This window comes from Jatropha curcas, chromosome 6, assembly GCF_041381405.1.
Source record: "Jatropha curcas cultivar XTBG-Jc1 chromosome 6, XTBG_Jcur_1.0, whole genome shotgun sequence".
Classification (NCBI taxonomy): Eukaryota; Viridiplantae; Streptophyta; class Magnoliopsida; order Malpighiales; family Euphorbiaceae; genus Jatropha; species Jatropha curcas.
The window spans coordinates 26,520,008-26,534,250 of record NC_143156.1 but is presented as its reverse complement, the minus strand read 5'-3'; the positions used below and the strand labels follow the sequence as shown (position 1 = coordinate 26,534,250).

The 14,243-nt window shown below is 34.2% G+C and overlaps 1 protein-coding gene across 3 annotated transcripts; it reads left to right on the top strand.

The window, feature by feature from the left end:
- Positions 1 to 638: 638 nt before the first annotated feature.
- On the top strand, positions 639 to 12,304 carry LOC105641127 (ras-related protein RABC2a). Of its 3 annotated transcripts, XM_020682091.3 has the most exons (7): positions 639 to 778; positions 897 to 1,066; positions 2,277 to 2,345; positions 8,718 to 8,783; positions 10,228 to 10,349; positions 10,539 to 10,667; positions 11,803 to 12,304. In XM_020682091.3, exons 2-7 carry the CDS (start codon positions 922 to 924, stop codon positions 11,914 to 11,916), a joined length of 645 nt encoding a protein of 214 aa, XP_020537750.1. In that variant the 5' UTR covers positions 639 to 778; positions 897 to 921; the 3' UTR covers positions 11,917 to 12,304. The 3 variants fall into 3 exon arrangements, with proteins under 3 accessions (XP_020537750.1, XP_037494210.1, XP_012080999.1); XM_037638282.2 differs by having other exon boundaries at positions 701 to 1,066; XM_012225609.4 differs by having other exon boundaries at positions 710 to 1,066; positions 11,806 to 12,304.
- The last annotated feature ends 1,939 nt before the right edge of the window (positions 12,305 to 14,243 follow it).

Below are 14,243 nucleotides of genomic sequence, written 5' to 3'. Positions count from 1 at the left end.
CGCATTTAGTATTTAGTTTCTCCATTTTCAGTGAGAGATTCGATTTATTTATGTGTCCCGCATTCAACTAAGAGCCCGTCATTTGTGCTTTTTAGCGCTATCATCCAACCTCTTCGAGCCAATTTTAAGATAGAAAATTTTTGACATTGTTAATATAGAAAAAAAGCAATTAAGGATTTACCTATTATAAGCACAACTATATCATGAAAAATCTTGATTCTTAAAGCTCAATTATTGATTTATAAATCATGTATATGCATAATTTTCATCTAGGGACTTCAAATTACTTGTTACTCCTTAGTTCTTTTTGCAAGAGATCGCTTGGTATGAATAAACCCTCTTCTTTTCCTGCAAACAATTGCTTTCAAATTGCTAAATGTATATAAATAAATATTTTTTAGAGGTCAATTTCCAATTAGAATGAACTTATTATATATAACTGAGCATAGAGTAATATTTAAAAAGAATAGGAAGAAAAATAATTTACAAGAAGGCAAAGAATTTAATTACAAAGTGCATAAAATTTGATGGTGATGGGTTAACTGATGTGGGACTGCCTGGCGCGTGGAGCTATCAGAATCAGAAACTTTGAAGCCACCAAAAAGCCGTTCAAACTAAGAAAACATTTGTCTCAAGTTTTGAAATTTTATGCTACTCACATGTATACAATTTTATTTTTCTTTAAATTTTATTAATTTGAAGAAATCAATTGCCATCAAACAGAAATACTACCCGCCAACCCCACCATTGTCTCCTACCTGAGGAAATTTCCCATTTGGTTTCTCCTCCACTTTCTACTCTTTTCTCTTTCTAGTTAGTTTTGGTTTCTGGTTTTTGATAGAGAACTATCTCCAAACTCAGACACACTGTTCACTCTTTCTGTTTTTTCTCTGTAGTTTATGTTTATAAAGCAAGAGTAAAATGATGGGTTCTTCTTCAAAAGTTGGGAATAATAGTTATGATTATTCTTTCAAGATTTTGTTGATTGGAGATTCTGGTGTTGGCAAGAGTAGTATTCTTTTAAGTTTCATCTCCAACTCTGTTCATGATCTCTCTCCTACAATTGGTATTTTCTTTTCTCTCTTTAACTACTTTTAATTTCTTGGAAAGTAAAATGATTTTTTTTTAATAATTGGTTGCTTGTGATGTTCATTTGTAAATTTGTATAAGCAAATACTTGTAGCTAAGCTTTTTTTGTTGCATGCTCGTGATTTTTAAGTTCATGAATTGTGTTTTCTTTTAATTTCTGGTTTATTGGGATATCTTTGATTAGTTTTGCTAGTTAAATCTATTTTTGCTTTGCATCTCCATTCCAGTCAGGAACTATCTGTATGCATTAGTTCTGGCCATCTCTGCTTTATATATCTTGCGTCTTGCCCAGTCTGGTGTGAATCTGTTGTCATGTACATAGAGAGAGTAGCATCTGGGTTATATATACACATAAGCAGTCATGGTTCTGCTTATTATATTTTTGTTTTTTAGATAGTAGAATAGGCCCTTGTAACTTTAAAAATCCTTGAAGTATGGAAAAGGCAGAAAGCGTAAATTCTTTAAGGGAGATTCTTTTTTTTTTTTTGGTTTTTTCACAGTTGGTAAATATGGTCCCCCTTCAAGTACAGAAAAAGGAGGGGGAAAAGAAAGAAAAAGGAGACATCCTTTTCTTGCTTTTAAATTCCTAATTGCATTTTCAATTGTTTGATTCATTTCTTTTGTGATGGACTAATTAGATGAAAAAATTGGAAATGTTATGACATTTAATAAGGATAGCTGAGAACATATTGCGGTAATAAGTCCCCTTCATAGGTCATGGCTGAAGTATGGTTTTAGGATAAAAACAAACAAGCTTTTCCACATGAAAGTGCGTCGTGCATTTTAAGCTAGGGGACCATTTGATGGGTTACAGACTCTTAGTTCTTTGGTTTACTTTTTCCTCCCTGAAGGAAACTGGGGCCTCCAAGAAAGCATTTTCTGCTCTCTGGGTAACTTTGGTACATTGCTTTGCTTCACTGCTGACAGGATGTGGAAACATAAAAGGAGGAAGTGATGCAGTGGCTGATCCTTCATTCGATGAACTCTTTTGTTTCTATTCTCATGTTGACATTCATCATATTTAGTTCGTTTTAGTGTGTTTGTTACTTGGTAGCATCCTTAAGTTAGCGATGAAGGAAAAATAATACGTATCTTTTGAAGCTAAAGAAGAATATTGAAAATCAATTCATAGAATTCATTATCTACTTTGTTTATCTTTAATTTTATGCTATTTTAACAATGAGCAGGTGTTGATTTCAAGATCAAGATGCTCAATGTTGGTGGGAAAAGATTGAAGCTCACAATTTGGGACACAGGTAACTGAAGGCTACCCCTCTTCTCCCTTTTATTTGCTACCACCACCTTGCTTTCCATCACTTTCTGGAAATTTCTCTCATGTTCTTGTACTGTAAATTTTTTGTCTTTGCTCTCCAGCACTTGGTTGTGGAAAGTTATTTCTTCGATGTCATCACTTTTGGAGCTGTTTGTATTAGCAAGTAGCTGAAACTTTTAGATGTATTGAACATGCATAATATGCACGACAGATGATGCTAGGACAGGAAAAGTTTTAAACTTTGTTTTTGAACTCACTAATAACAAGTTTGGAAATAATTTGGAGATCACCTATGTAAAAAGGATTAGTGGAACTTCAGAAGTTAAAATAAGATTCAATCAAACATTACATTGAAAATCTAATCACAAAATTTTCATCAATAATTATTGCAAGTTCAATATGAACGACATGTGGGTGTCTGTGGTGGATAAGTACACGAAATATCTATGATATCCTATTTTGTTGAACATTTACATATGTCCATATGCAAATAGTCAATAAACCTTTTCTTATGTGTCACTTTAGGGCATTCTGTCCACCAGTTATCTTGCCAAATGCTGGTTGGTTCAGTGCTTCAATCAGCTATTGCAGTAGATTGCATAATAATTCAACACCAAGTTAAGCTTTTGGCTGAAAAGTTTACTTCTTGAGAAGTTGCATTTAGTTTTAGCATAGTTTGCAATTTTTTTCTCCTTTAAATTGCATGATGTGAATCTTAGGTGGTATTTGGTAAAATTGAAAACTAAGTGCTGAAATTTTAAGACCTGTGTAGATTTAATGTGGGAAAATATTTTTCTATATTTGATTCATCAATAGGGACACATATATATACACATACAAGATACTATAAACCTATTTAGAATCTAACTCCTAATAGAGTTCTATTTACAACTCCTAATAGAGTTCTATTTACAACTAATCCTTAACACTCCCCCTCAAGTTGGAGCATAGATATTAATCATGCCTAACTTGTTACAAAGATAGTCAACCCGGGGTCCGTTTAAAGCTTTTGTAAAGATATCCCCTAACTGTTCACTTGTTTTAACATGTCCTGTAGAGATAACACCTTGTTGTATCTTTTCACGAATGAAATGACAATCAATCTCGATATGTTTTGTTCGTTCATGGAATACTGGATTTGATGCAATGTGAAGAGCAGCTTGATTATCACACCATAACTTTGCAGGCAAGGATGACTTGAAGCCAATTTCCTCTAACAACTGACGAATCCAAATTAATTCACAAGCAGATTGTGCCATAGCTCGATATTCTGATTCAGCACTCGATCGTGAGACTACATTTTGTTTCTTGCTCCTCCATGATATCAAGTTTCCACCTACAAAGACACAATATCCTGAAGTTGATCTTCTATCAACCTTCGAACCTGCCCAATCCGCATCTGAAAAACATTCAATGTTCAAATGCCTATGATTACTGTAAAGCAGGCCACGACCTGGATTACCTTTCAAATAGCACAAAATCTGTCCTAAAGCTTCCCAATGGATAACAGTAGGAGAAGACATAAACTGGCTCAAGACGCTCACAGAGTAAGCAATATCTGGACGTGTTACGGTAAGATAATTCAATTTGCCCACTAACCTTCTATACATCTCAGGATCATCAAATAGCTCACCACCAATTGAAAGTTGCATATTTGGAGTCATTGGAGCACTGCATGGCTTGGCACCCAACTTTCCAGTTTCCTTCAGTAAGTCAAGGACATACTTCCTTTGAGATAAGAAGATGCCTCTCTTACACCTAGATACTTCAATACCCAAAAAATACTTCAACAGTCCTAAGTCTTTTGTCTGGAACTGGGTCTGGAGAAATGATTTGAGTGATGTAATGCCGGCTGAATCACTCCCTGTAATAACAATGTCATCAACATAAACCACAAGTAGAATCAAACCAGTCTTAGTACTTCTGAAAAATACAGAATGATCAGAAGTACTCTTCTGCATGCCAAATTGATGTACCACATTGCAAAATCTACCAAACCAAGCTCGAGGACTCTGTTTTAGGCCATAAAGAGATTTTCGAAGTTTACACACTTTACCCGACTCCCCCTGAGCAACAAAGCCTGGTGGTTGCTCCATGTAAACTTCCTCCTGAAGATCCCCATGAAGAAAGGCATTTTTAACGTCCAGCTGATGTAAAGGCCAGTCAAAAGTAGCTGCTAATGAAATAAATAAACGAACAGAAGACAATTTGGCAACAGGAGAAAAAGTATCAGAATAATCAAGGCCATAGATCTGAGAATAGCCCTTTGCAACTAATCGAGCCTTGAGACGAGCAACAGTCCCATCAGGATTCACTTTAACGGTGAAAACCCACTTACAACCAATAGCTTTCTTACCTGCCGGGAGAGGCACAAGATCCCAAGTACCATTAGTATCTAAGGCAGCCATCTCCTCTTTCATTGCTGCACACCAACCAGGATGAGACAAAGCTTGGACAACAGTTTTAGGAATAGAGACAGAGTCTAAGTTACTTACAAAACAACGAGATGAAGAAGAAAGATGATCATAACTAACAAAAGAGGAAATAGGGTAGGTACACTGGCGTTTACCTTTTCGAAGAGCAATGGGAAGGTCAAGGTCTGACTGGGGAGTGGATGGCACAGGCTCAGGTTGAGTGGAGAGAACCGGATCTTCTGTTGAAACGGCAGGTGGAGGAAGTGAGTCAAGAGTCCCTAGTCTCCTGGAATAAACCTGTTCAAAACGAGGGCGTGTAGATGCTGGTGCAGGAGTGGGCATAGGAGCAGCAGACACTGGAGTAGGAGCAGGAGCAAGGTCAGGAATACGAGCAGGAGCAGGAGATTTATGAACTTGCTGGATAGCATAGACTAAAAGGTCATCATCCTCCCCCTCACTCTTATGTATAGAAGAAGGAAAAAATGGAGTATTCTCAAAAAATGTGACATCTGCAGAAATAAGATAACGGTCAAGATCGGGAGAGAAACAACGATACCCTTTTTGATGCCGAGAATACCCAAGGAAAACACAACGAAGGGACTTTGGATCTAATTTGGAAACCTGTGGACGAACATCACGAACAAAACAAGTACAACCAAAAATACGAGGTTCAATGGGGAATAAAAGTTTAGAAGGAAACAAGACATTATAAGGAATTGCACCATTAAGCACAGAAGAAGGCATGCGATTAATCAAAAAACATGCAGTAGAGACAGCATCAGCCCAAAAATGTTTAGGGACCTTCATTTGGAATAAAAGTGCCCTAGCAACCTCAAGAAGATGTCGATTCTTTCTTTCTGCAACCCCATTTTGAGAAGGAGTATCAACACAAGACGTTTGATGGAGAATACCATTTTGTGACATATAAGATTGGAAGGAACTAGATAGGTATTCTTTAGCATTATCACTGTGCAATATGCGAATAGAAGTATTAAATTGAGTTTTAATTTCAGCACAAAAAGAACAAAAAATAGAGAATATCTCAGAACGAGTTTTCATTAAAAATAACCAAGTAACACGAGAATAATCATCCACGAAAGTTACAAAATACCGAAAGCCAGTTTTAGAAATAACAGGACATGGACCCCAAACATCAGAATGAACTAACTCAAAAGGGGATGAAACCCGTTTATTGACTCGAGGAACTAAAGGTAAACGATGATATTTGGCAAATTGACAAGATTCACATTCTAAACTTGATAAAGACTGAAACTGCGGACACAACTTCTTTAAAGTAGACAATGATGGATGACCCAAACGACAATGAACCTCAAGAGGAGATAGAGCACCAGCACAAGCCAGAGATAATGAAACGTGTTCATCCAGAAGATAAAGGCCACTAGACTCACGTCCTCTACCAATAATCCGCTTCGTCAAAAGATCCTGAAACACACAATAAGTAGGATAAAATTTGACACAACAATTCAGCATACGAGTAATTTTGCTAACAGATAATAGATTAAACGAAAAACGAGGCAAACAAAAAACAGAAGACAATGGAAGAGATGGAATGGGATTGGCAGTGCCAATACACTTGACAGGAGATGTGGACCCATCAGCTAGAGTAACATGACGATTAAATTGTTTAGGTTCTTTTAATGAGGATAAGAGACTAGGGTTACCTGTCATGTGATCGGTGCAACCAGAATCAATGACCCACTCTGATGAGGTAGACATAAGACAGGAAGGAGGAGTACCTGAGTTGGCAGCAGCAGCAATTGAGGAATCAGTAGACTTAGAGGAACGGTATCTAGAGAGCTCAGCATACTCCGCAGCAGAAATTGTTACATTGTTGTCAGAAGAAGTAACTGCATAATCTTGATGTGCCATATTTACCCTTGGTGGCTTATTTATTAGTTTCTTGCAATACCGTTTAGTGTGACCAGGTTCATGACAATAATGACAGATAAGAATGCTTGTCTCCCGAGTGATTGGTCCATTACCACGGTTATTTCCTCCTCTTCCTCTGTTTCCTGGCTGTCTAGCTACTTGATTATGACTCACAAGGGCACTATTATCAGAAGGGGAAGGTGTATGAGAACCTTCAGTACGTAGCAATCTAGCAAAAGTCTCCTGAAGAGAGGTAACATCACTGCCTGAAAGAACTTGTGATTTGGCAGTTTCAAAAACTGGAGCAAGACCTGCAAGAAAACTCATCACAGCCATTTGTTCTCGCTGCGTTTGTTGAACCTTAACATCGGGACTAAAAGGCAATAAAACATTAAGTTCCTCGTAAATCTTTTTAAATTCCATGAAATAAGCTGTAAGGGGCATATCTCGCTGGTCAGCCCGATAAAATCCTTTGCAGACCTCATACATACGAGACAGATTATCTTTTCCCGAATACAAGAATTCAAGATATTCCATTAATTCTTTAACAAACTCACAATGATTGATTAATCCAACTACTTCACTGTCAATAGAATTGCGAATCAGTAGGAATAACTTAGCATCTTCCCTGAGCCAACGTTGCCTAGTGTCATCAGTTGGTGGATCATCAATTAGATGATCATCTTTTTCAACACTTCGCAAATAAATTCGAATTGTCTTACTCCAATCTAAATAATTATTTCCTTTCAATTTATGTTCTGTGATCTTATTCATTGCTGGGATCAATTCAGTAATAGTAGTTTTAGAATCTGTAGTTGGAGGATCCATTATTAATAAAAACTAAATCCCCTACCAGCAACGCAGAAACAGACACAAAAAAAAATAGTCTTTCAATGCAAACAGGAACGAAAGGTAACCTGAAACGCCAAATTGACAAAACTGAGTACGCCCCTACCAAAATGTCGCCGGATCGGAAAAACAACCACCTGAGTAGACTGCTGACAGAAAAACGAAGCCAGAACACAATTTCCGATCGCCGGAAACAGCTGGACGCGCCGCCACGCGCCGGCGCGTGGTACTGTAGCAGAATCTTGTATCGGCGCGTGAGGCCCACGCGCAGGGAATCCGGTGACCGGATTCTGGGGAAAGACCGATCGGCAGCTGGAGCAACTCCTGGAGTGGGCGGTGAGACAAAAAAGTGACCCTAGAACAGTCACCAACACTGACAGCCACCACCTGCAGGAAATCCGGTGACCGGATTTTGAGGGAACGCCGGAATTTTCTATGCAAACGGCAAAAAATCAAGTTTAAAGAGCCACAGGCTCTGATACCATGTAGATTTAATGTGGGAAAATATTTTTCTATATTTGATTCATCAATAGGGACACATATATATACACATACAAGATACTATAAACCTATTTAGAATCTAACTCCTAATAGAGTTCTATTTACAACTCCTAATAGAGTTCTATTTACAACTAATCCTTAACAACCTGAATTTAAGTGTTAAATAATTTAAGTGGCAAAAATTTTAAATAGTAAAATTATTTAGAAGTATATTGACTTGTTATATCAAATGCAAACTCTAAGATAAAATTTTTCACTTCTCATTTAAGTAAATTTCAACTTAACTGAGACTTTTTAAGTAATATTCAGAAAGTGTTATCAAACAACTTAAAACTATTAGATGCTGAAAATTTTAATTGTAAGTGCTGAATGGTTTTATCAAACAGCACCTTAATTTTTTTGGAACAATCTCTCTCTCAAGTTCTTCGTGTTTGTATGCAATTGCTTTGTATTATTTCAATATTAGTCCCTTAACATGAATTTAGATATTGCGTTGCTATGTTTGCATGACAAAAGAAGTTCATCTTATATTAAGCAGGTGATAAGGGTGAACAAAAGTATCATAAAATCAAAGCTATCACCTATTTGTTTGAATTACACTATCCCTTGATAACTATGTCTAGTTGGGTTTGATAGCATTTCTCCTTTGTAGATACAAAAATGAAGCAATTGGTTTGTTAATCCGTTCTGTTGCATTGCAGCTGGGCAAGAAAGGTTTGGAACGTTAATCAGATCTTACTATAGGGGAGCACATGGAATTATACTCGGTATGCCATCAAACTAGAATTTTCATATTTTGGTGAATTAAACTCTTTCTTCAGCTGCTTGGGCTTTGAAATAATCAACCATTGAGTGAAACAGAGTTAATTTGCAAAGTGATGCAATGCACAAACAAGTAGATTTGGTTTCTTCACTATTTTGATTATGAAATTTTCACTCCAAAACACAGGACATTTAGATCTGAAATGAGAAATTGAGCAATTCAACTGTTGTATCGCAAAACACACTAATCTCACTCTTTGTGGTCAAGTGTTAACAAAATTTATAAAAATTGCATAATCCTATCAATTTTGAAATGGCATTCTTATTCTACCTCGTCTCATCTTGTGTTCCATAACTGCTTGTATCCATTTTGCTCTTAATTTTTGGTGGAAGTAATTTTGCTTTCTGTTTGATAGATTTTCTTATTGTTAAAATAGCATTTTGTTTCATGAAATCTTTGTACAATAATCATCACAATCATCATTTTGGAATAGAAAAGGTTCATCTTCTTTGTATTCAAAGGTGAGAGATGCAGAACCATCATTTCATTCTGTATTCAATAATCAGCGTGTTCTCCTCCTTTAACACACTATCATTTCATTACTTCCTGATCTGAATATTTAAGACAATCTCTATGGCTACTTCATTGTTTTTCTTCTGTGTCCTGCTCTGAGTTTACAGCTTATTGAAATTCTTGCAAAAGAATAAATGTTTCAAATTATTGCTGCTCTTTAGCCAACTAGGATTGGATATTTAATGGGACGTTTAGATTTCAGATTAATTAAATGTAAGTACAGAAATTTCGTTGCCTATTACATGATATCTGAAACCCAAAGACGTAGATGGTGAATTTATTTGGAAACCTCTAGTTTATACTTTCCATATTGTCTGAAGTACGGATCACAAGGAGCAAGGACATGAACAGTTACTTGTTTTGACCTAGCAAATTGGTCCTTAGCATAGTACCTCAAACCCGCCTGCCAATAGGAACAGGATATCAATAACAGTTAGGAGCATTCATAAAGAACTAATTTTTGGTAAACACTGCCTATCCGTTGGTAATAGTTTCCCATATCATCATCTACTTGGTCAAGAGAGGAAAACAATTTGGCAGGCTTATTTAATTAGAAATTGTTGTTTTGTTTTTTAGAAGTGCCTATAAGTAAAAGGATATGTCTGCTTATGTAGGTATTTTTCTTTCTTATTAAGTGATCATAGAGTTCCTTCACAAAATACTTTTAGTTTTTCCATTACTTTCTGCTAATGCATAATAATTGAAGAAGGAAATACCAAAAAAATAAAAAGTTGCACAAATATGTTTGATACGTCATTTTGTTTTATATCTAAATAAGTTCATTAAATCTTTAATTTTGGAGTTTTATATATGTTCTCTGAACAATATCCATTATATATGTAACCCTGATCAGTTTTACTTTGATATCCATTTAGTTTATGACGTGACTCGCCGAGAGACCTTCACAAACTTGTCAGACATGTGGGCAAAGGAAGTGGAGCTCTACTCTACTAATCAAGATTGTATCAAAATTCTAGTTGGAAATAAAGTCGACAGGGTAAGTATAGTGCTTATGACTTACCATCCTTACATCATACCACATATTTGCATATTAAATATAGAGCATAAATTATTTTTGGAAATGAAATTCAAGAATTTGTATTGTAACTAGAGTCACTTCTTGGTGTTTTTTTTATGCGATTGTAAACTTTTTAGAAGATGTCGCTTCTGATGAAGTATTTTTCAGGATAGTGAAAGAGTTGTAAGTAGAGAAGAGGGGATGGCTCTTGCAGCGGAGCATAAATGTTCATTTCTTGAATGTAGTGCTAAAACCAGAGAAAATGTGCAGCAATGTTTTAAAGAGCTCACACTAAAGGTAGATTCTCCACAGTGAAATGCTTTTCTTATAATCTCCTAAATCTGCATTATATAGTAGTTCATCAGACATTGGTTACTGTCTCTGCTGGAAAGACTGCTTACTGCTTGTCAAAGAGCTGACTTAGAAGAAACAATAAGCACTGAAGACATTTTTGGAGTTCATAATTTTTAAAAAATGACCATGTTTCTCATAAGATAATAATAAAGAAACCCCTTCAGTTATTTCTGATAACATTATTTTGAGTGAATTTCCATTAACCAGGGCCTTGTGCCTGGTGGTGATTAGAGATTACTTGAGTGGAATTTCTTTTGCCATGTGGAATTATGTCTGTGTTTCTGTTTCTTTTTTTTTTTTTTTTTTTTTTCTGATAGCAGATTATTCCTTAATAGTTTCATTGGTTTCTTTATCATCATTCACATGGAATATCCATTGCTCTATATTATTCCATGAACTTTGTCCAATTGCTGTTAGAATTTCTAAGTAATGAATGAAGATATGTTTGTACTCTTCATAAAGCCTTTTGTTTTGTGCTAATGCCTTGATATTGAACACTTTTTTCCCTCATGAGTCACTTTGCATGAATAGTGACAAACTAGAAACTTAGGAATTAGGATCCAAGCTTTGATAGTATGTGGAATTGTATTTATTGATAATACTTATTCCAATATGGGCTGCAATATGTTTAAAATGCTATTATTGAATGATTAGTATTTAAAAATCTCAGAGTTACTTTTGCATTTATGTTTTCACTGTGAATGGCACTATTGTTGTAGGGCTATAATGCAAACTATATGCAGCGTGTGATTAAGAAAAACTGAACTTTCCTTAGGCTGGTGTTGAGACAATTTAAGCATTTAAACATGCAAGCTTGCAAGTTTCTCGAAAACAAATTCTCGAAGCACTACATATTGTAGAATGCCTGTGCCATATGCTTGCTTTCTGCCTTGATATGTTTTGTCTCAACACCTTAGGCTGGTGTTGAGACAATTTAAGCATTTAAACATGCAAGCTTGCAAGTTTCTCGAAAACAAATTCTCGAAGCACTACATATTGTAGAATGCCTGTGCCATATGCTTTCTTTCTGCCTTGATATGTTTTGTCCATATTCTGATACCATTCTTGTTACTTAAAGCAGATACTGGAGGTACCTAGTTTGTTGCAAAATGGATCTGTAGTAGTCAAACAACAGATTTTGAAACAGAAACCAGGATACCAGGCCCCTCGTGGCAGTGGTTGCTGCTCCTAATTGAAATGCCACAACACCAAGGTACAGCAGAATCAAGCATTATCAAAATCGACGGAAGAACAATCACTATTGGACAGCCAGTTTCTTGGACACTGTTCACACTCCAGCAGTGCCAATGATGACTGTATACATGCTCTTCTTGAAGCTCCATTTTTGTGGTTCTGAGTAATTGGGAAGTGGGTTAGTAAAATCTTTCTGGTAGTCAGAGAAAAATAGTCCTTTTCTTTTTCCTTGTTTAGTATATAGTTTGTTAGTTATATGTAAAGTGAATAGTTGTGTAGTATCAAGTAGTTTATATAGTTTTGAGTAAAAAGTGTAGCTTGAGCTTGAAGAAAAACAGATGTATAGATATTGCATAATTTAGGAAATAGATCTCTTAATTTCTTTATTCTGGGTTAGAGTAATTTACAAATCTATTGAAATATATGCTGATTTGCTTGAATGAGCTCTTCTGATTATGTGAATTCTAATGTAGGCTCCGTTTGTTTCTATAAAATAACTTGTAAAAAAATATTTTCACAATTTTCTGTTGTTTAGGGATGTTCAGAAAAATAAGTCAATGGAACATATTTTCGTGATCAAAGAAAAATTCAGTCATTTTTAAGGAAAATGACTTCTCATTTTCGATAGCCTAAAACATTTTTCCGACCTTAACAAATTCATTAAAATTTTATAAATCCATTTTTTTTTAATTTATTAATCATCGATAGCCACTGCCACTATTCACCACTGGCGACTTTTATAATTTATTATTTTTTTACATTATTCTCATTTTTAACAATAAAAATTTTAAAATATAAAATTTGTATTATTATTATTATGGTTTAATGCGTTAACCAAATGACAGAAAATAAATCATTTTGGAAAATATTTTTGAAAAATTAAGTTATTTTTCAAAAAGAAACGGAACCATACGTGTGAAAATTGATTCTTGCTAGATTTTGACCGGGAATTAAACATAAAAAAAAAACAAATACCAAGTTTAATACTTCAATTTCAAAGGACAAAAAAAAAAAAATAAATAAAGAGGTAAAGAAGACAAAGCAATATCAAGAATTTGTAATTTCTTTTTAAATTTCATTTTTAGAACAGAAGGAAGAAAATCTTGGCATGTTCTTCTTTGGAATTCTTGATTGAGTTTTAAATCAATATTTTTGTCCCTTGGTTCCCTTTTCTTGGTATATTACTATTACTGTACTAGAGACAGTTGTAAAAAATAATAAAAAATAATTTTATCAGCGAAGATCAAATAAAAAACATTCACCATATTAGTTAGCCTTTATTTTTTTAAATAATATTTTTTAAAAATAGTTAATATTTGCTACGTTAAATTGAATAAACCTACGCAAGAATTGGCTCTAAAACTAGTAATAATAAATATAATAATAAAAGAAAAAAAAAAGTCATTCTTTAACCAATATCAGTATTGTACATCTAGCTAGTCTTGCGGCAAGGATATATACTATCTAATAATAGATTCAGATTCAGATACTACTTCTTCAACTACGAAATAAATAAATAAATAAATATCACGAACAGATATTAAAAGACAAATAAATAACAGCTTGTGTACAGATTGGCCAGAGTCAAAAACTTGCCAGCAAGCAGGGCTGAAGAAACCAAGCCAAACCTGTCAGCTTCTTATATTACCTTATTTGTAATGTAATTTAGCTATTTCTGAACCTAATTAGATCTATTTTAGAAATATATATTTAAATAATATGTTTAAATATATAACCATAATAATGCTATTAATGATATAATCTTGTATTATTATTGATTTCAAAATTTAATTTCAAACTTATTACTATCTTTTTATTACAAAATTTATTAAAATATTTAAACTCCCGAATTTCGTAGTCAAGTAATAAGATACATCTTCATGTTAGAGCGCAAATTAAGGTAATGATAACTATAGATTTTTTTTCCTAAAAATAAAAAATAAATAAAATTATAGATAACTATAATTAAACTCTTTAAGAAGAAGATAACTTACAAGGATTTAAACTCTTAAATACCTATATTATACGACATGTTATTAACTATGACCTAATGCCCTAATATCAATAATTTATGTGAGTTTGAGTAATTATTATATATATAATTATCGAATTTTCAATATATATATATATATATATATATATATATATATATATATATATATATATATATATATATATATAATTAGCGAGAGATTAATTATTACTTAGAACTTATAAAGTTCCTATACATATATATATATACACAAGGCCGTCTCTGCCTTTCTCCTACAAGAGCAAAGATAAGAAATTGACTGGTAAGTTTTATGTCTTCAATTTTTAGGTTTG